The sequence below is a fragment of the Phascolarctos cinereus genome, unplaced genomic scaffold (assembly GCF_003287225.1).
Source record: "Phascolarctos cinereus isolate Bilbo 61053 unplaced genomic scaffold, phaCin_HiC Scaffold_2;HRSCAF=192, whole genome shotgun sequence".
Lineage (NCBI taxonomy): Eukaryota > Metazoa > Chordata > Mammalia > Diprotodontia > Phascolarctidae > Phascolarctos > Phascolarctos cinereus.
This window is the reverse complement of record NW_027555625.1, coordinates 250,384,672-250,404,834: the sequence shown is the minus strand read 5'-3', so window position 1 is coordinate 250,404,834 and position 20,163 is coordinate 250,384,672. Positions and strand designations below refer to the sequence as shown.

The 20,163-nt window shown below is 40.1% G+C and overlaps 1 protein-coding gene across 4 annotated transcripts in view; it reads left to right on the top strand.

Annotated features, from left to right (window-relative positions):
- The window catches only part of NKAIN4 (sodium/potassium transporting ATPase interacting 4), a 117,583-nt gene that overhangs the window by 41,772 nt on the left and 55,648 nt on the right, over positions 1-20,163 (top strand). For all 4 annotated transcript variants that reach the window (XM_020981566.2, XM_020981563.2, XM_020981565.2 and 1 more), the window contains 2 exons: positions 12,640-12,777; positions 15,185-15,265. In XM_020981566.2, the coding sequence (XP_020837225.1) occupies positions 12,640-12,777; positions 15,185-15,265 (219 nt within the window). The remainder of the gene's footprint in view (positions 1-12,639; positions 12,778-15,184; positions 15,266-20,163) is intronic.

Below are 20,163 nucleotides of genomic sequence, written 5' to 3'. Positions count from 1 at the left end.
CCCCCATAGTGACTACAAAACCACAAATCAACATTACATATGTTCTATTGTATTTTTGTTTATTTTGTTCAGCATTCCTCAATTACATTTTAATTTGGTTCTGACTGTATTTAGATTTGCTGCAAAGGACATTGACACCTCTGCTCTGGTGTTCTATTCTAGAATCTATCACTGTGATTTTTCCAAATGTTCAGAAGAGATGCCAGGACGGGTTGTGAGAATTCCAAATTCCCATTAATTGCATCAAATGAGGCTGAGCTGAAGAGTTGTCTAGCAAGTCTGATGTATGTAGACATCCAGTCTGGATTATGAGCATAAGATCAGACTCATCAGGCTGAGTAGGTCAACCTGGAATGTGTCTGACATCAAGGTATAGTTTTAGAAGAGGGCAGGATGTCCACCATAGCGTTTTTGGGACAAGGGTTGTGGTGGCTTGAGGCCCTGGAAACTCTAGTTGGCTTCCTGGGGAGGGCTTTTAACCTCATTCTGATTTGGAGCTGAGGTTCCTTTTATAGGTGAAAGAATAATTAAATTAAATAATTAAATAATTAGCCGAAGAGTGTGATTCCAAGTCCTAGAACCAACTGGGAATTTCTGTACCCAGAGCAAATGGTACAAAAGGTTATTTGGGACTGGGGTGGAGACAAAGACCCTGCCTAGAACACTAACAGGAGGTTGTTTTCTGGGGAAGTTGTCATTGCATTTTGGATGTCAGGAGAGGAGCTCATGGTAGCTCAGTATCTGGTAGCTTCCTATTTTAACTAATTATTCTTGCTAACTTGGTGCTAAGCTGTTCTTTCTACCACTGCTACTTAATAACTACAAATGTTGTCAGTGCCTATTAATTCATTACCATTGGGCAAAGCCATACTCATACTACCCAAGAGGCCTCTGAACCTAGGGTATATAGTCAATATCACAGCTCTTTATTTCTCTCTGGTGCTAAGAATTGACCTATATCCATCCCTGAGACTCAGACATGGCAGGGAGCCTTTTCAAAATAAAGTTTATGTGGTTGGTCCTACCTTGTTTCTTCTCTGTTCTGGCTTGTCATGGAATTAGTACCAGAGCACGAGGAAGGGGAGATGCTAAATGTTGGTTGCAAGGTTGCAAGCGGAAAGAACTCAGGGATATACTTGGGCTCTGTGCATCTAATGAGAAGAGGGAATTATTTGCAAGGGTTGGAGGCAACACTGATAAATAAATGTAAGCATGACTATTCCAAAGATAATCCAAATAGACTTTTTTTCCCCTGAAATTTGGAGAGTGATTACCCTTCTCTTCCCTAAGTTCCTTAGTGACCCTAATGACTAGCCCTGGTTCTGCCACTTGCTACTTTTGTAATTTTGAGCAAGTTGCTTTTTCTCACTAGGCCTCAGTTTCTCTAATTCTTTCTTTCTTTCTTTTTTTTTAAGGCAGTTGGTGTTAAGTGACTTGCCCAGGGTCATACAACTAGTAAGTATTTGAGGCTGGATTTAAACTCCTGATTCCAGGGCCAGTGCTCTAACCACTGAACCACCTAGCTGCCTTTGATTTCTCTATTTTGAAAATGGAAGGGTTAGACTAGTTAACTTCTAAAGGGTCATATACATGGATATGACTTCTTAGATTTGCCTGAAATGTAGGCTTTTCAGCAGTTTGGGAAAGGTTGTTTTTTCTATATAACTCAATATAGCCCAGGGCCTAGGGATAGGAGGCAGAAACATGGGGGTAGGGAAGTGACCATAAACTTGCATGGGAAATTTATCATCGGGTAAATTAATTTGTTTTTCATTTCCTTGCTCCCTAGTTAAAGGCGAAGGGAAGATGAAAATTTGGAGCTAATAAGATGGAGGCTTCAAGAGGTTAACAAGTAGAATTACAGAAATCTAGTGCCTCCTTCCTAGGGGAGACATAAAAAGGCAGGAGAACAGCAGGATTAGTGCATAGAACATTAGAATTTGAGTCAGGAAGTTGTTGTATAGTCATGTCTGACTCTTCATGACCCCATTTGGGGTTTTCTTGGCAAAGATACTATAGTGGTTTGCCACTTCCTTCTCCAACTCATTTTAGGAAACTGAGGTAAACAGGATTAAGTGACTTGCCCAGGGTCACATAGCACATAGCTAGTAAGTATCTGAGACTGGTTTTGAACTCAGGTCTTCCCGACATGGGACCTAGTGCTGTATCCACTGGGCCATCAGCTTCCCTGAGTCGGGAAGACCTGCATTCAGATCCTACCTCAGACACTTTAGCTGTGTGACCATGGGCAATTCACTTAATCCTGGGACTCAGTTTTATCTTTATAAAATGGGGAGAACAATAGTACCTATCTCTTAGGATTGTTGTTGTTCAGTTGTTCTTCAGATAGGATTGCTACATGTATCAAATGAGATAATATAAAGTATTACATAATATTAGCTATTGGTATTGTCTAAACTGATCATAATCTTCCAATTTTCTCTGTAACATTTTAGGAACATTCTAAACCAGTGTTGCCCTTGGCTGCCATTTCATTCCATTTGGTATATACATCAAATGTTTGCTAACTAAAATGCCTTTTAGGCTTTTTTGGATTCCTTATTTTGATATTTGATTTATATCAGTTAAAGTTCTGCGTGAAATTATCGTAGGCTTTGTCTGTGTCCTTTCTTCCTTCCATACCCCGCCTTTCATCATCAATAACTTGTTTAAAGAGGTCAGGATGGAATTGTTTTAATTGCATGCCATATCTTTTCCTTATTTTTAGTCTTTCTTTAAATTTTGTACTAATTTTGATCATGACTCTTGCAAATTGAGTCTCATTGTACATGGTCACTGATTCACTGCTGACATACTGCTTGACTTCCACATTAGTAGTGAGTCGTTTCTTGCCTCTTAAAATATATAGTTTCATTTTCTGTGGGTATTACTCTGTGCCTTCAGATTCTTGAAGAAAATATTCATGAACATAAGATATTTTTCTGCTCTTTACAAGTCTCTGGCCTCTTTAATTCCTATTTCTTAATGCATTTTTATCCAACATACTTTTCACCTCCTTTGCATTGCAGTATCAGAGTATACATTGATTTAATTTAGAGGGTCCTTGTGAGTTCTTTGAAGCATTTTTCTACTTCATTCTTGTAACAGATCAGTACATAAGCTGTGATCTTTTCATGGTGGTCTTTTTGTAAGTACTTTGTAAGCATTGCGATAGAACATGATCAGATGTGCCATTAAGTGATATTCCTTATTGCTTTTGGAGGCAGTCATCTCTGCCATTTAGTTTATTTGCTTCTCCATTTAGCTACAGCTTCCTCTTTGTTTTGCTTTCATTTGTAAAGAGAATGCCAAGATTGATACAATTCAATTCCTTCAGTATTATGTCTGCTTATTGGTCTTTGGACTAGGCTCTCACTTTTAGAATACTAATAGCCAAGTTAATGCTTATAAAGGATCTTAAATCTGAATTAAATGTAATTCTGAACACCCTCTGCCCCATCGCTCTGCCTTTCTCCTGGAGGAATGGAAGCAGCTGAACAAGGATGAGAGCCATTTTGCATTTCTCTTTGTTCCATGGTTTTCCACGACCAAATAATTCATCACCAAGTAGTCAGCCTACTGGTAATGAGTCTCTGTTCGTGGGCTGATCTTCAAAAAATAGACTCAGTCTATTGTCATGACTATAATGAAAGATTTTCCAACTTGGTAAAATCTGCCATAGATGGGCAGACTCCCAGAGCCCAGGGGCATGGAAGAAGCAATGAGACCTGAGCCAAAGACTTTGTAAGTAAGTATACTTACTGAGGATTATATCAATAGTGTGAGGCTTAAGTCCCATGGGACTTGGAATAAATGAGTACCTTTAGTTGAGTGTTTTAATCACAACCAGATAAAAGAAAATACTTTTATACTTCAAGAGGAAAGATTTACATTAGAGAGTTGGAATAAAAATAACATCAATGAACTTAGGCAAATTTTCAAGTTTTACAAAGTCATTTCCTTACTATCACACTGTGTTGTAGAATATAGTGATCATAACTCCATTCATACATCAGATATTAACATTATTTACTCTGTAAAGACCACTGTGCTGAGTGTTAGGGATACAAAGAGTGAAAAAAAATAGGAGATGCCTGCCGTCAAGGGGCTTACAGTCTCATAGGCTCTAAATGGGAAGCAGAGATTCGGAACCTTTCTAGAATTGATTTTCTATTGTAGTGGTTTTGACAGGGTGACCCATCTCAAATGTATTTTTAAACTGAAGTAAATTTGGTTAGAGGTAAGTGGAAAGCATCAATAAGCACAAAATTGAGTGAATTCAAATGAATTTTGTTTGGGAGAGTTTTTTTTTTTTAAGGACAAGGGAATTCACATCTGAAAATCAAAATTTGTCTTTGGATATTGAAACCCTGGTTAGCAGCATGGAGTAGTAGAGCACAGGTTCAAGAGCTAACAGACCTGGGGTTAAATCTTGCCTCTGCTGCTGTCTCCCTGTGTGACTTTGGGTAAGTTGCTTAACCTTTCTGAGCCGCAGCTTCTTATCTATAAAAAAGAAAGGTTTGGACTAGATGGCTTCTGAGAGCCCTTCTAGCTCTAAACCTGTGATCTACAGCTTAGAAATCCTATTGCAGAAGCATTTGATCAAAGTCAGGGAATGTCCTACTAGCCCCACAATTTACCCAAACATCCTTGCTGTCTATCCAAGTCTAAAGGAAAGGACTGAGGTGGTTAGGGGAGATAGGTGGTACAGTGGTTAGAGTTGGGAAGACCTGAGTTCAAAACCAACTTCAGACACTTACTAGCTGTGTGGCCCAGGGCAAGTCACTTAATTTGTCTGCCTCAGTTTCCTCATACTTCCCAGAGCTGTGAAATAATATTTGTAAAGCATTCTGTAAATCTTAATATATATGTGTAATTGCTTATTATTAATGTTCTTGTTATTATCACCATCCATAATTACGCACTCTGTAAACCTTAAAGCACTGTATAAGTATTCAGCTATTATTATTATCATCATCATCCATGATTATTAAAAGTCTGTCCTGTCCAGCAGAAAATAATTCATAAATCTTTGTAGGGCAGAAGGGCAAAGATCCTTTTGTACCTTTGGATGATACACTTAATGACTTGCTTAGTACCCAGAAATCATCATCATTTAAATCACTTAAAGTTAAGAACCACTTAACATGCATTAATCATCAGATATTTGGGAGTCCCTTGTATCCCTAGGATTATATTAGATGAACAGTAGGCTTTTTCATAAGGTCATGAACATATGATCTCTGTCCTTTGGGCCTAAGGATAGAATACTAAGCACACAAAACATATGGAATTGGGAATGTTATGGTGGGGTCCCATGTTGTACAGCTTGAGCTAGATAACCCTTACGCTTCCTTCTAATTCTCAGATTCTGTGATTAAATATTGACAAAGAATAAATACACATGAATAGGCTTCTCATTTAGGGGCACATAAATTTATAGACATGTACATTTACAGCTTCATATATCCAGGAGAAAGTAAATGGGTCTGATGGGGTTAATGTCATCCTACTCTAGAGGTGAATTTTTATCTGTTTAGAACAGGAAACAGTTCACTTCTGGATGCTGGACTCTGAGTGACTATCCCCATTATCACTGGGAAGCTTTATTTTGAACTGTGATGATAAATAAATGTTAATGACATTTTGTTGTTTTCTTCTTCAATGGGATTTTACTTTTTGAAAGCTTTAGAGGTTCTTCTTTATGGAAGGCCTTGAGTGGTTGTGGGTCATCAACAAAACAGCCACCTTGATTTCCACTTCATTGGGAAAACAGGAGAATCAATATTGACTAAGTGGATAAAGGAGGATTCAGGCCAGTGAAAGCTTTTTATCTCTGGGACTTCTAGTTGGGTAACAAATGAGGCCACAAAGCAGATAGAGAATTGTGAAAAGTAACAACTGATTTGTACCCCATGAAGGTCATTGTGATGGGGAAAAAAGGATAATGGCTTATATTTCTATAGAAATTTAAAGTTAAGAACCACTTCACATGCATTAAGATTTGCATCCATAGAGCCCAAAACAGAGACTAGCACAGAGGAGGCTTTTGATAAATACTTGTTGGTGGATTGCCAGTAGCCAATGAGAATTTGGTAATCAGAAGACCATTCCTCATTAGAATTAATGTTCAGAAGATATAAACAAGCAGCTTTCTTTTTTTATATAATAAGATATTTTAATTATATTTTATTTCCCCCATTACATATAAAATAATTTTAACATTCTTTTTCTTTTAATTTTTGAGTATCAAATTCTCTCCCACCTCACCCTTCCTCACTGAGAAGGCAAACAATTTGTTACAGGTTATACACGTATAGTCATGCAAAACATATTTAGTAAAGTTGCAAAAGACAACAGATAAAAAAACCCCCAAAATAAAGAAAGTAAAGAAAAAGTATGCTTCAATCTGCATTCAAACACTATCAGTTCTTTCTCTGGAGTTGGAGAACATTTTTCATCATAAGTCCTTCAGAACTGTCTTGGATCAAAAGAAATCAAGGAAAGAAGAAAAGGATCTGTATGTACAAAGATATTTATAATAGCTCTTTTCATGGTAGCCAGACATTGGAAACTAAAAGGGTGTTCTGCTGGGGAATGGCTAAACAAATTATTGTATATGGATATGAGGGGATATTTTACCATAAGAAGTGATGAAATGAACAATTTCAGAGGAAACTAGGAAGAGCTTTATGAACTGTTGGAGAGTGAAGTGAACAGAAGTAGGAGAATGATTTATATAGTGATAACAATATTATAGAGAAAAATAACTTTGGAAGATTTTAGAACTCTGATCTACATGACCAATGATAAAACATAAGCCCAAAAGAATAAAGATATAATATGCCACTCACTTCCTGCCACAGAAGTGATTCATTTAAAATGCAGAAGGAAACATATATTTTTAGACATGTATGTTTTAGACATGGTTGATGTGGGAATTTGTTTTGCTGGATTATGGAAATAAGTATTGAGGCATTTTTTTTGTTTGCTTATTGGGGTGTAATAGGAGGGACAGATTAGTTTTAAAATATTTCTTACTTAAAGAAAATAATATAAATTAAAAAAAATAAACAGAAACACAAAAGAATAAAAAAGTCAGCTAGAATTTTCTTTTGGGGGGGGAGGGATGGAGGGACCAGATCTCCCTATCTGGTCTAGGCTGGATATAGTATGCACCCAGCCCCAATATTGATCAGCGTGGAAGCTTTAACTTGCTCTGTGTTTCTGAACTGGGCTGGTTTGTCTCCTCCTTAGGCATCCTGGTGACCTCCCTACACTGGGGACTCATCATATGGGTGCTGGACTCAGTGTGGATGCCCAATTGGATTTCTCCAAAACTTTGGAAGTCAAGAGATCCACCAGCCTCAACCTCAGCCTCCCCAGCATTAGGGACTACCAGTGTATACCAGCACGCTAGGCTAGTCAGATAAAATTTTACAGCCATCTAGATTATCAGATTCCTGATTGAAGGAGAGAATCCATGGCAGGTATGAATATATAGTGCCTGAATTCACATGAAATGAAACCTGATGTCCAGCACCAATTCAAATTTAGGATTATCAGAGGTCACTGGTAGCCTGAGCATAAATCCCTTAGGTAAAGATTAAGCATGTAGCATATCACTGTGGCTGATGAGAAAGACAAAATCTTTTGTGCCCATGGGGGATTTGGAATTTGACTATGAAATGAATAAATTCTTATTTCAAAGGCCAGCCTTGTTATCAGAGTGGCAATGAATGGCATGCATTTTATAACATTTTCCAGTTAGTGAAAACAGTTCAAAATATGACAGCATGTGGCACTTCAAGGTTGCTTCAAAGAAGATATTAATTTACTTTGGAAACACAGCAGGTTCTCCATCAACCTTCCTTCCAACCTCCCTCTCCCTCCCTCCCTTTTTCTCCCCTCCCCCTCTCTTCTTCCTCATCCCTCATTCCCATCATACACAGCTGTCTTCCAAGGACAAAACCCTATCCAGCATGGGAGGCTTTAAATCTCTTCCTTTTAGCAACATGCTGTTCGGTTTCTTTCCTGGAAATTGAAATATCAATTCTTTGGCTGCCTTCTCTGATTTTGCACGCCAGTGGTGTCACTGTAGAATGCCATCTCAAGTGTTGATCGTTTAAATTCAGCCTCTAAGTTAGTCATTGTCACTTAAGCTCTAGACTTTCCATTGACCTTTCCAGCAGTTCTTTCAAGATACTGATACTCCATAGTGTCAGCACAGAGAAGAATGCAGGAATATGAACTTTCAGAAGGGGTCAGATCAATGATCTATAGAGCCTCGCACATAGTAAGTGCTCAATAAATGTTTGAGGAATTTTAAAAAATCAATGGAGTGGTCTAGCATTCAATCTCGGATCATGGTGCCATGGGGGAAATTTGTAGATTATGATACACTTATCATGATTTAGAAGAGTGTTAGAAAAATGGAAAACATGATCCTACCCTTCTAGGAAATGATGAGCCTTTTGATTTTTTCCAATATTCTTCTAGTATTCAATATTTTACTCTACATCCCATCCACTCTAGGCAATTTCTGGCCATCTACTTTTCAACTGAACTTCCTGACCCCTGGACCACTGAAACTCCAGAGACCCTACCCTAGGAGATTTGATCTATAACTATCCCTTCCACATCTAAGGGGTTAGGGGTGTGGTGCTGTAGCACTCTGCCCCTGCCATCTGGAAAATCCATGTAAAAAATTTTGGCTCTCGCTTGGTACCAGAGAAGTCTGAATTTTTTCTTTTTCTTTTGTGGGATGTTTACAGTACCTTATTTTAAAATTTGGGTTAAATATTTGGTCACAAGCTCTGTGTCATCTATGGCTTTCTCAAAACTCCCCCAAAATTCTCATTTAATTTCTTATGCTGACCCATGAGGAAACTTCAGTGAGGAAAGTCAGATGTGGAAGAGATAACTGTCCTCCTCTTTGGAAATCACAGCCTGGGGGCAAGTACTCTTGATTAATAAGTGAGTGAGCTAGTGCAAATTTACACAGTCCCCTTTATCTAGCTGTACCAGCCATCTTACCTGAAATATACCCAGCCTCCCCCACCTCTCATCACTTTTTACCTCTTGCTCTGGGGACCATAATTGAATCAATACTACCATTGCTCTTAGAAAGTGCATGTCAGTTAATTCATCTATGGTTCCACTAGCCATCCCTGCGGCTTCCCATACCAAAACATCTTTCCCTCAGCTATTATTCCTCTGTATGTATCGCTTCCCCCTTATAAGCTCCTTGAAGACAAGGATTATCACCTTTTATATCTGTACTCCTTGAATTTAGTAGTGCTGAACAAATGCTTTTCATTTGATCATTTTATTGAACTTTCTGGTAACTATACGACTTTGAGCCAGTATCTCCAGGGAATCGTGTGCAATGATTCCAAAAGGACTCTTCCTGGTCTATAGCTAATTGCTTAAAGCCCATTCTCACAAATATGGTCTAGATTATTCAATTTAGTAAGTATCTGTTAATTACCCGCTATGTACAAATGGAAAAATGAAAGCCCTTCCCCTCAAAGATCTTACATTCTACAAAGAACTTGCTTTCTATACATTTTTCTCTAAGTGGATCACTATATACTAGCTTTGCATTCATCTGCTACTTATCTGCCCCCTCACACAGCTTTTTGAGGTCTTCCTGTACTGTATCTCTGTCTACTTAACATTTTCCTACTTTGGAGAAATTAGCATCTATATCATAAGCACATGGAATTCACTGGGTCATCTGAGTGTCATTGTTGCGTAATGGAAAGACCACCAAGCTTGGAGTCAGGGGCCCTCGCTAGGGCCCTGGCTCTGATGCTACCTGGCTGTGAAGCATTGGGCAAATAATGTTATTTGTCTAAATTTTATTTCTTATTTCTCCAACCTTCTCTATTTCTCTTTATTTATCTAATTTCACATTTTTAGAGTTGAGGATACCTCTTTTTAGTTTGTTCATTCTTTCAGACTGCTCCCTAATCTTGATCTTGATGTTAGGGCTGGGCCCTGGGCACTTCTGGAGGGAAGGTCTGGGCTGGTCCTATTGCTATTACTGGCTTGTGTTAAGTCCAGTATCTCAAGGCAACTCAGGCTGGGAACATGCAAGTTTCCAGGGTTTCCAAAGTGGTCTGATCCAGGGCAAGGTCTGATTGTTGCCTCCCTGGTCTGAGCTCTCCACCTTTCTCACCTGGGCTTGGGTCTGAACAAGAGTAGACTGCTGGTGGACCCAGGCATCATTAGCCTTCTGGGAGCTATGCTGATTTCAGAGTGGTAGAACTGCAAGTTTCCCTTTGGTCTGTGATTCCTGCCTTGATTATTGCTCTACAGGTTTCACACTGAGCTTGAAGTTGAAGTGAGGCCGGCTTTGCTCCTGGAAATCCAAGTCGCAGATGCTCCTGCTGGCTTTAAAACTTGCTCTTCTCTTGGTACACAGCCCATGACCCATTACCATTCGGTACCCTGGATTTCTACCCATGGGTGCAGGTTCCCAGTCTATAACTCGAAAAAGCTACAAGTTTGCCCCTGTTTACACATCCTGAATGAGGTCACTGTGCCCTAGTATGGTTCTTACGAACTCCTCTTGCCCTGGTACACAGCCTTTTCCTGTGCTGGAGTGTAATGGTCAGTGGGATTATGGCTAGATCTGATCAATAGGCCTTTCTATCTCTCTATGCCAGCCGGAGTTGAAAAAAATTACTCACTGTGATTTTTTTTTTGCAAGGCAATGGGGTGAAGTGACTTGCCCAGTGTGGCACAGCTACTGACTGTCGAGTGTCTGAGGCCATATTTGAACTCAGATCTTCCTGAATCCAGGGCCAGTGCTCTATCCACTGCACCATTTAGCTGACCCCTCTCACTGTGATTTTTTCGTTTGATTTGCCCGATAGGATTCTCTCCAATGTGTTTTCTAGGTCTGTTTGGAGGAGATTTTTGGGAAAGGAGCTTGCTGTACTTCATTCTGCTACCCTGCCATCTTATCCTCCCTTAGCTCCCAACTTTTAACAAAACCTAAGGACTCTACAGAAGAGATGGAAAGCTATACAAACCCAGCCACTGTGTAAGACTCAGGGAAGATCAGGGTCTTAGGGGAATTATAACAAGAATATAACAGTCCCTTGTCCCTGCTGATGCCAGGGAACCTTCTGGCTGTCAATGTTCATTCTCAAGAGGTTGGCAAAAGTCTCTCTGAATTTTAACTAAAGAAGCATCTCTATACCATCTCTATACCTGTACAGAGCTGCGGAGATAGGTTATGACCTAGTGGGAAGCTTGTTTCACCAGATGTGGTACTGCAAAAATCACCTTGGCTTGGTCCGTGGGGAATCCTTGGGGTTGGAGGTCCACAAATGATTTTCATGAGCAGGAGCCCTTGAACTTCTTCACTCTCCTTGAAGAAAGGTTGGAAAGTGATCCCTGTGCTATCTGGGTCTGCCTCTGCTGACTCCAAGCACTGAAAACAGGTGCTTGAAGTCTTTGGAATCTCAAATGTTTATTGCTATATTGCTATATCCTCAGAGATCCAATGCTTTGGAAACTCCATGTTCTCCATATTCCATTCCTAGGGCATGGGGTTAAGGAGGAGCTTTTGGTATGTTAATTAGTGCCTGCCAGAGTTATCAGGGGATATCCCAGACACAGAATAACAATGCTTGACTTGCATCAAAGAGGAACGGTCAGATTTGGAAGGAAAGCAAGTTTAAATAGAACAGGTTGATAGTGGGGTGTCTGTGGGATGCTGAGAAAAACTGAAAGACTGGCAATTGGTAGAGATTGAGGGTTGAAGGATTTCATGTGAGATTAGTGGGAAAAAATGCTGGGAGTAACAGGGAGTTAACAAATTTTATATCTCAGTAGGGTTCCTCAGAGCTTCTGTCTCTTCATTGTAGTAGTAGCTTCTAGTCTCTGTCTCTCCTGGCTGTGGATTTGTAGGAATGGTCATGGACCATAGGACCTCAATGAATGTTTGCTGATGATCATGATTAAATTAGGGGTATATAAATTTCTTGTCTTCTTCTTAGCCCTGTGGCTTTGTAGATAGGTGGAGCTAGCAAGGAAGACAGACCTGTGGTCCCATCCAGGTGACTGGGAGGATTCAGGTAGAAACAAATGAGTTATCTTTTGGATGATTGAAATTGAGAGGCACCCATGGTGGATGTAGTGTATAGAGAGCCAGCCTTGGAGCCAAGACGTCCTGGGTTCAAGTCCAGTCTTTGATATTCTGGCTATGAGACCCTGAGCAAATCATTTAATCTTTCAGTGCTTTAGGCAAGATTCCAAGTTGCAGAGGAGGTGCAGATCTGCCCTGGTAGAGGGAGTTTTCTCATCCTGGAGTTCCCGGTACCAAAGAAATCACATGTTTAATCCCTATCCCTAAAGCACCCTTGGAATTATCCCTCCCTGGAACTTCTGTAATCTTGCTTCTCCCTTCCCTCATTGCATCCCTTGGGCACGGCTCCAGTTTGCTGTCTCTCCCCCTGTGTGTTCTCTCCAGGGGACAATAATATACCTGGACAAATAACCCAGAAGTGCTGGATCCTGTTAAGATTAAAGTATCCCTGAGCTTTAACATTACATGTGTCATAACAAACCTCCAGCTTCTTCATCTTTCCTCACCTCTTCTCTTCCTTCTTTTTCCCCCCTCAGCTTGCTGCATTAGAGAGACAAGTATTTGATTTCCTGGGATATCAATGGGCTCCCATCCTGGCCAATTTCCTTCACATCATAATTGTCATCTTGGGCCTCTTTGGAACCATTCAGTATAGACCTCGATACATTGTGGTGGTAAGTGATGTTTGCCTATTTTAGTCTTCTCCCTTTGACCAGGAGGAGGACTACAGGGTGCCTGAGTAGTATCTAGAAAACAAGGCATTGAAAGAAAACATTACCTGATTTCTGTAGAGATATAAAACAGCCTAGCATATTTTAAGTCCTCACTTCTGGATTGCTGTTTTGTGTTAAGATAGAACTGATTTTCCCTCCTGAATCTGTCCTGTACATCCTTGTTTTAATTATAAAAATGGACCTTTTCATAAGTTATTAGGAACAAAAATGAACATGGGATACTAATTTTAAAAAATAGGCAAAAACTCTTTCTCCTGGAACTTGAGGGTAGAAGGAGAGAAAGGAATTAATGTATCATTGTTGATGACTGTGAAAACCATCTGTCTCCAAGCCTTTCTACCCTGACTGCCCTGCTCTGTTCTTTAAGCAGCCCCGCAATTGAAACTGACAAGTCTCCTGTTCTTACTTCAGCAGAGAAGGAAAATTGTCAATTTAAATTCCCTGCTGATTTCAAAGAATGGTGAAGGGAGAGAGCCAGCGGGAGAACCATGAGAGCCTGCATTCACTTGTGGGGTTACTAGAAGTTTTGGTTACCTACCATTGACAGGCTGGGGAAGACTAATTTACTATTTTATTTGCATAGAATCCTGGAATTTTTGAGCTGGAAGGTATTTGAAAGATGATCTAATTCAACCATCTCATTTGACAGATGGGGAAATGTAGGTCCAGAGAAGGGAAATGACTTGGTTATCATCATGAAATGAGGTGGTAGAACAAAGATTAGAATCCAGATCTTCTGACCCCAAGGTCAGGGTGCTTTCCATTGGAATTTGTTGATATCAGCAGTCCTCCTTAAAGATTTAAAATAAATTAAACCAAACACTTTCAATGCAATGATTGTTATATTTATTTATTCACTCAAGTCTGCATTGGAATAAGAGACATCTTTTACTTGCTAGGAAGCTGTAGTCCAGGTAGTTTTAGCCATTATAGTCTGGTCAGTCACTGAAGAGACTGAAGGTCACATATCAATAGTCCCAGAGAAGCCTAATCATTCAATATGTGCCTCACTTTAGTATGGATGTCTTACCAATTCCGAAATTGTCTTTGGCCTTACTGGATCTTGCAGAAACTTAGTCCCGTGTTCTAACTTCTTGCAAACTGATTTAATGAAGAATGAAGGGGATTGCTTATATGCAGAAATCTGCAGTCAGACCGGGATGACTTAAAGAGTGTTTAGGGAGATTGATAATGACCTGCAAATGTCTTTTTCTCCCATTTATTAATTGAAATATAGTTGCAGCTGAAAATCTCCAAGACCTGTTAGCTCAGTGTCCCATAGGCTAGCTCCAGTCAAATTTAGACTCGTGGTATGTGTTCTGCCTAGTGTTTTGCAGACCTTATGTTTTCTTCCTCCTTCTCCAAATGCTTATGTGATCTGATATCCAATGCATGACTTCTTAGTCTCCAGAATCTCTTCCTGTGAATAGTATTATGAAGTCTATCAATCCTTGCTCCCACATGCCAACCAAGGAAACCACATTTATAGTCTTCCTTTTCCGGTCTGGGCCAACATCAATGAAAAGGAGTTGAGGAGGGAGCATTATACCGTGGCATAAGCTCAGAGTTAATGGCACACAATCAATTAATCAATAACAATTGATAGAAATAGATAACACCCACTACGTGCTAGTCAGTAAGCTAGGTACTGGGATACAAATAAAATGAATGAAACAATGTGTTTACAGTGAGCTCATGTTCTAATGGGAGACACAATAAGGATATACATATGTGTATACACAGAACAAATATGAAGGGATGAAATACAAGTAAATACACAGTAGTTAAGCACAAGGTAGTTTGGAAGAGCAGGGCAGTAGCAGTTGCAGGTGGGGGGGAGTCAAGACAGGCTTCATGTAGAAGGTTGTGCTTGAATTGTAGAATCTTGAAGGAAGAAAAGAATTCTATGAGAGAACTAAGGAGGGAGGGAGTATGTTCTAGGTACGAAGGATGGTTATGGCAAAGACACACATGTGAGAAATGGAGTGTCATGGGTGGGGCATAAAGAAAAGGCCAGTTTGGCTGAAAGATAGCATTGGGCAATTGTGAAGAGCTTTAAAATACCTATACTGGCATGTGCAAATCTTACCAGTAGCTAATTTAGGTAGAAAACAGATCTCCAGTAGCAGAAACCTTATCTCCAAAGTTGGACAGACATTTTCATGCCCCAAAGATTAGAGAATGAAGGATCTCTTGAAAACATTCAGGGCCTGGCTTCAACATTGTTAAAACGTGTAATGACGTAGCTTTTAATCTTCTCCAAGTTAGTTACACCAAAGCAAGCTGTAGTTATTTTCCAATTCATGTTTTGCATTCCTGATTTCTCTCCCATTTCTCTTCCTCCTAGTATGCAGTGTGGACAGCTATCTGGGTCACTTGGAACATCTTCATTATCTGTTTTTACTTGGAGGTGGGAGGACTTTCAAAGGTGAGTCAAGGATGGGGTGCTATTTTGAAATACAAGGAAACCAGCTGGCTGTGGAAGAAAAGGAAAGACACCCGGGCTCATGTGGTCCTCATTAAATTTAAGTGCAGAGAGGAAAGAAGGGAAGCTAATTCACTCATCTTGATGCATTCATTGTGTGCCCCTTAATTCCTTGATTCAAAGCAATTAGAAATGTTCAGAAAGTCAAAGCGAATTTCTCAGATTCTGGGCAGCAACTGTTGTGGTTAAATTTTAAACTCATAATTCAAAACAGGACAAAGGAGTCCTGGAAGCAAAAGGACTTGGTGAAACAGAGGAATTTAATAAAGACTTGGTGACCTCCCCCCCCCCACTATAGTAAATGCTTCCCGAGACCCAGCAGCTCCAGCTGAAAGCTCTGATTAGCTGCCTGCAATATGTTAATTGCATTTCATCATCCCCTCATTACGGCCCTTCTTTTATGTTGCCATTGTGCTTAGGGGTGGTGATGGGGAGGGGGCTGATCCTTGCTTTCCTTTTTTTCTTCATACTTAGCAGCTAGCCCCTTTGGTCTTTTCAATGCGTAGCTTAGTAGTACAAGCCGGGCAACTCACCTCCATGTGGACATGAGGATTGTGCTCAGAACCAATGGGCCAATCTTAAACTGGCTGTGAGTTGCCAACCAGGAAGAGTACAGAGCTCAGACAGAGGGAGTCGGAGAGACTAATTGGTCTGAGTTCAGCTCTGGGTATTTTTCAGGAGGCCAGAAGGCTTGGGTCAAATGTCAAGTTACAGATGTTGTCTTGATCAGGAATCTGGCTTTGGGGGAGCCTTTTCCAGGTAGGGGAAATAAGATTTCTTAATTCCATAACTAATTGCTCTTGCTGAGGGGTTCCTGAGTTCCCTCAGGGCGTTCCCTTAGTCAATGCCCCTCACAAATCCCAGTCCTGGCGGTAACCAATTAAACTTTAAAACTCTAACCCCTGGCCCACATTTGTCTGTTAACTCATTGTTGCTGTTCATATCAGTGAGGTCAGCATTTCATCAGGCATTCACTGAGCATGACAGGCAGAATACAGTAGATGAAAGAAAGTGTGTTTTTTACAGGGAGGGTGAAGGGAAGTCACGCTCCATTTCTGAGGTTTCATTAACTATGCAGTGCCAGACGCTGAGCTCTCTGATAGGATGTTTGATGTGCCAGACCTGCAGCTTTCTTGAGTTATCTGGATTTAACTGCTTAGAAGGAGCTTCTCTTGTCCTGCAATTCCTGCCATAACTCCAGTGCTTTTATTATCAAAGAGCACAGGCACTTTCTTTGTTGGTTTCACTTAAGTCTTTGGCGGAGATGGTGGTTTTGGCTGGATTATTTCTTCTGTGATAGCTTATAAATTCATGAACTGCTATACCGGGTTGACCCCCATGGGACTTTTTTGGTCAGTTTTTCTGTAGCAGAATCTCATGGATGGCAGCAGTGACAACATTAGACTAGAGAATGTGCCTGTCTTTGCCTTCTTTTCTGATCTCCATTAGAAAAGTCTTTAAAGACAAATATTTTACAAGTTTAGTGAGAAGTTAGTGGGTCCTTCAGTTCTGCAAAGCTCCTCTTCTTTCCTGTTCTCCCCCCAAGGATCCCTACAGGTCAGCCAAATTGGTTGGAGAGAACAACTTGTCCATATCCTTCCCTGGAACCTTGGTAAAGAGAGCAGCAGTTGGGGCCCTCTGGCCCCTACAGGTGATGTTAGTACAGGGGGAGAAGCAAAGCAGCAGAGTGACACAGACAGGATGATAACTCCTCTAGGAGGAGCACCACGTAATTGCATCAGTGATTAGACACTGGCCTGCAGTATCCAGGCTATCTAAGAAAGGGAAGCAGTGCAAACATTGCCAGTGAATATTCTAAGACTGGTTGGCATAATTATATGGTTGCAGGAAGATAGTATCTAAGGAGTAAGGGAGAAGAGCCAGGGAGGAGTCTTGAAAGCCTGGCAGAGCAGAGGGGTTGTTTGTACTGGTCAGATTTAGTGGTGGTTTTATCACCTGTGTACTCTACTGATCGCCGTCCCCATCCTCACCTGGAAACAGAGGTAGTATCTGTTTTTCCCAGGCATTTTGTCAGTCTGTTCTCTCCCCCTTCACAGTTTTGCTAGTTCTGAGCCAGGCACACTACACCTAGGGAGTGGCCTATGATGATCTGTGCCTCAGAATGGGCAGCTAGCTGCTGATCTGATTGTTCAGTTTGGGACCATTCTCCCATCCCTAAAAGGCTATCATGATGGGAAGTTGGGGGTGGCATATGGAGGGAATGAATTCAGAATGTGTTGTATAGTCTGGCTTTAGCTGCTTGAATGTAATGTTCTCTCATGGCTCTAAATTCTTCAATTGTTTTAACCTACCTCACTCAGGCATAGAAAAATTGACTGCTAATGTGATCATGCTCTCATAATAGTTGATGATGATAGCATTTTGAATTTGCCTTGCATCTTTAAAAAAAAATCAGATGTGAGAGTGTTTGCTGCTTTCTAACAAAGGTATTTTTTCACCCAGTTCCGATGCCTAAGTTACATTGAGACCTGGTGCTAATAGATCACACTTAGATCATATTTTGCAGTGTGCAAAGCGCTTTTGTCAAGACACTCTTATGGGGTAGGTAATACAAGCGTTAATATCCCCATTTCATAAATAAGGAAACTGAGGCACAGAGAGGTTAAGTGAGTTCCTCATACTCACATGGCCATGGTCAGGACTTGAATCAAGTTTTCTAGAGTCATAGGCCAGCACACTTTTCACTACAATGTGAATACCTCCTTCTCCAGAAGAAATCACGCTGGTGGTTTTTGTACAGTAGAGATGTGCCTGGAAGAAAGCAAAGAAACAGCAGCATTCACCCAACAAGGGTGAGGTGAGAGATGGCAATGGTAATAATGGTAATACCTAACAATTGTATAGTGTTTAAATGTTTGCAAAGTGCTTTCCATATATTACCTTATTTAGTCCTCACAACAACCTGAGAAGTGCATGTTGTAATCACCCTCCTTCTATAGATGAGTAAACCAAGAGTGAGTGAGGTTGACTTACCCGTGGCTACATAGCTAATAAGTGCCTGAGGTAGGATTCAAACGCAGGTCTATCTTTTTATAAATTAATTTTTATCCCAAAATTAACAGATGCCAAAGAGAATGGGTGTTTGTATATGCCTCAAAGAACAGGAAATGTAGCATTGACATGAAACAACAGGTCTTTATGATGTACAGTTTACTTTACATTTTAAGGATGTAGTAATAAGCTCCACATATAACTTTCAAAACTGTCCTGTTTGCCTGGCTTTCTTTCTGGCCTTTCATCTTTTCCTCTCCATTTTACTTATTTTAAATATGAATTTATTTATTTTTAGTTTTCAATATTTACTTCCACAAGATTTTGAGTTCCAAATTTTCACCCCATCTCACCTCTCCCCCCACCCCAAGATGGCATGCATTCTGAATATCCCTTCCGTAGTCTGTCCTCTCTTCTATCTCTCCCCCACTTCTCTTATCCCCTTCCCCTTCTATTTTCCTGTAGGGCAGGATAGACTTCTGTACCCCATTTCCTGTATTTCTTATTTCCCAGTACCATGTGAAAACATTTTTTTAAAACATATGTTTTTAAAATTTTCTCCCTTCCTCCCTCTCCACCCACCCTCATTGAAAAGGCAAGTAACTCAATATAAGTTATACATGTGCAGTTACGCAAAACACTTCCATAGTACACATGTTGTGAAAAACTAACTCTATTTCCTTTAATCCTATCCTGCCCTCCCATTTATTCTATTCTTTCTTTTGACCCTGTCCCTCCTCAGAAGTATTGGCTTCTGATTACCCCCTTTGCCAATCTGCCTTCCTCTCTATCATCCCCCTGCTCTCTTGTCCCCTTCTCCCCCTATTTTCCTATAGGGTAAGATAGATTTCCATACCCAATTGGATGTGTACGTTATTCCCTCCATAAGCCAAATCCTATGAGGATAAGATTCACTCTTTCCCTCTCACCTTCCCTCATTTTCCCTCTACTGTAAGAGCCTTTTCTTTTCTGTTTTTTTTTGTGAGATAATTTACTCCATTCTACCTCTCCCTTTCTTCTTCTCTGAGTATAATCCTCTCTCATGCCTTAATTTTATTCTCCAGATATGACCCCTTAATCTTTAACTCACCCTGTGCCCTCTATCTATATATCTGTCTGTCTATCTATCTATCTATACATACATATAATTTTTTTCCTCCAACTACCCAAATACTGACAAAAGTCTCATGAGTTATAAATATCATCTTTCCATGCAGGAATGTAAACAGTCCAACCTTAATAAGTCTCTTATTATTTCTCTTTCCTGTTTACCTCTTCATGTTCCACTTGTATTTGAAAGTCAAATTTTCTATTCAGCTCTGGTCTTTTCATCAAGAATGCTTGAAAGTCCTCTATTTCACTGAATGACCATTTTTTCCCCTGAAGGATTATACTCAGTTTTGCTGGGTAGGTGATTCTTGGTTGTAATCCTATCTTCTTTGCCCTCCGGAATATTATATTCCATGCCCTGTGGTCCTTTAATGTAGAAGCTGCTAAATCTTGTGTTATCCTGATTGTGTTTCCACAGTACTTGAATTGTTTCTTCTGGCAGCTTGTAATATTTTCTCCTTGACCTGGGAACTCTGGAATTTGGCTACAATATTCCTAGGAGTTTTCCTTTGGGGATCTCTTTCAGGAGGAGATCTGTGGATTCTTTCAATTTCTATTTTGCCCTCTGGTTCTAATATATCAGGGCAGTTTTCCTTGATAATTTCTTGAAAGATGATGTCTAGGCTCTTTTTTTGATCATGGCTTTCAGATAGTCCAATAATTTTTAAATTCTCTCTCCTGGATCTATTTTCCAGGTCAGTTGTTTTCCAATGAGATAT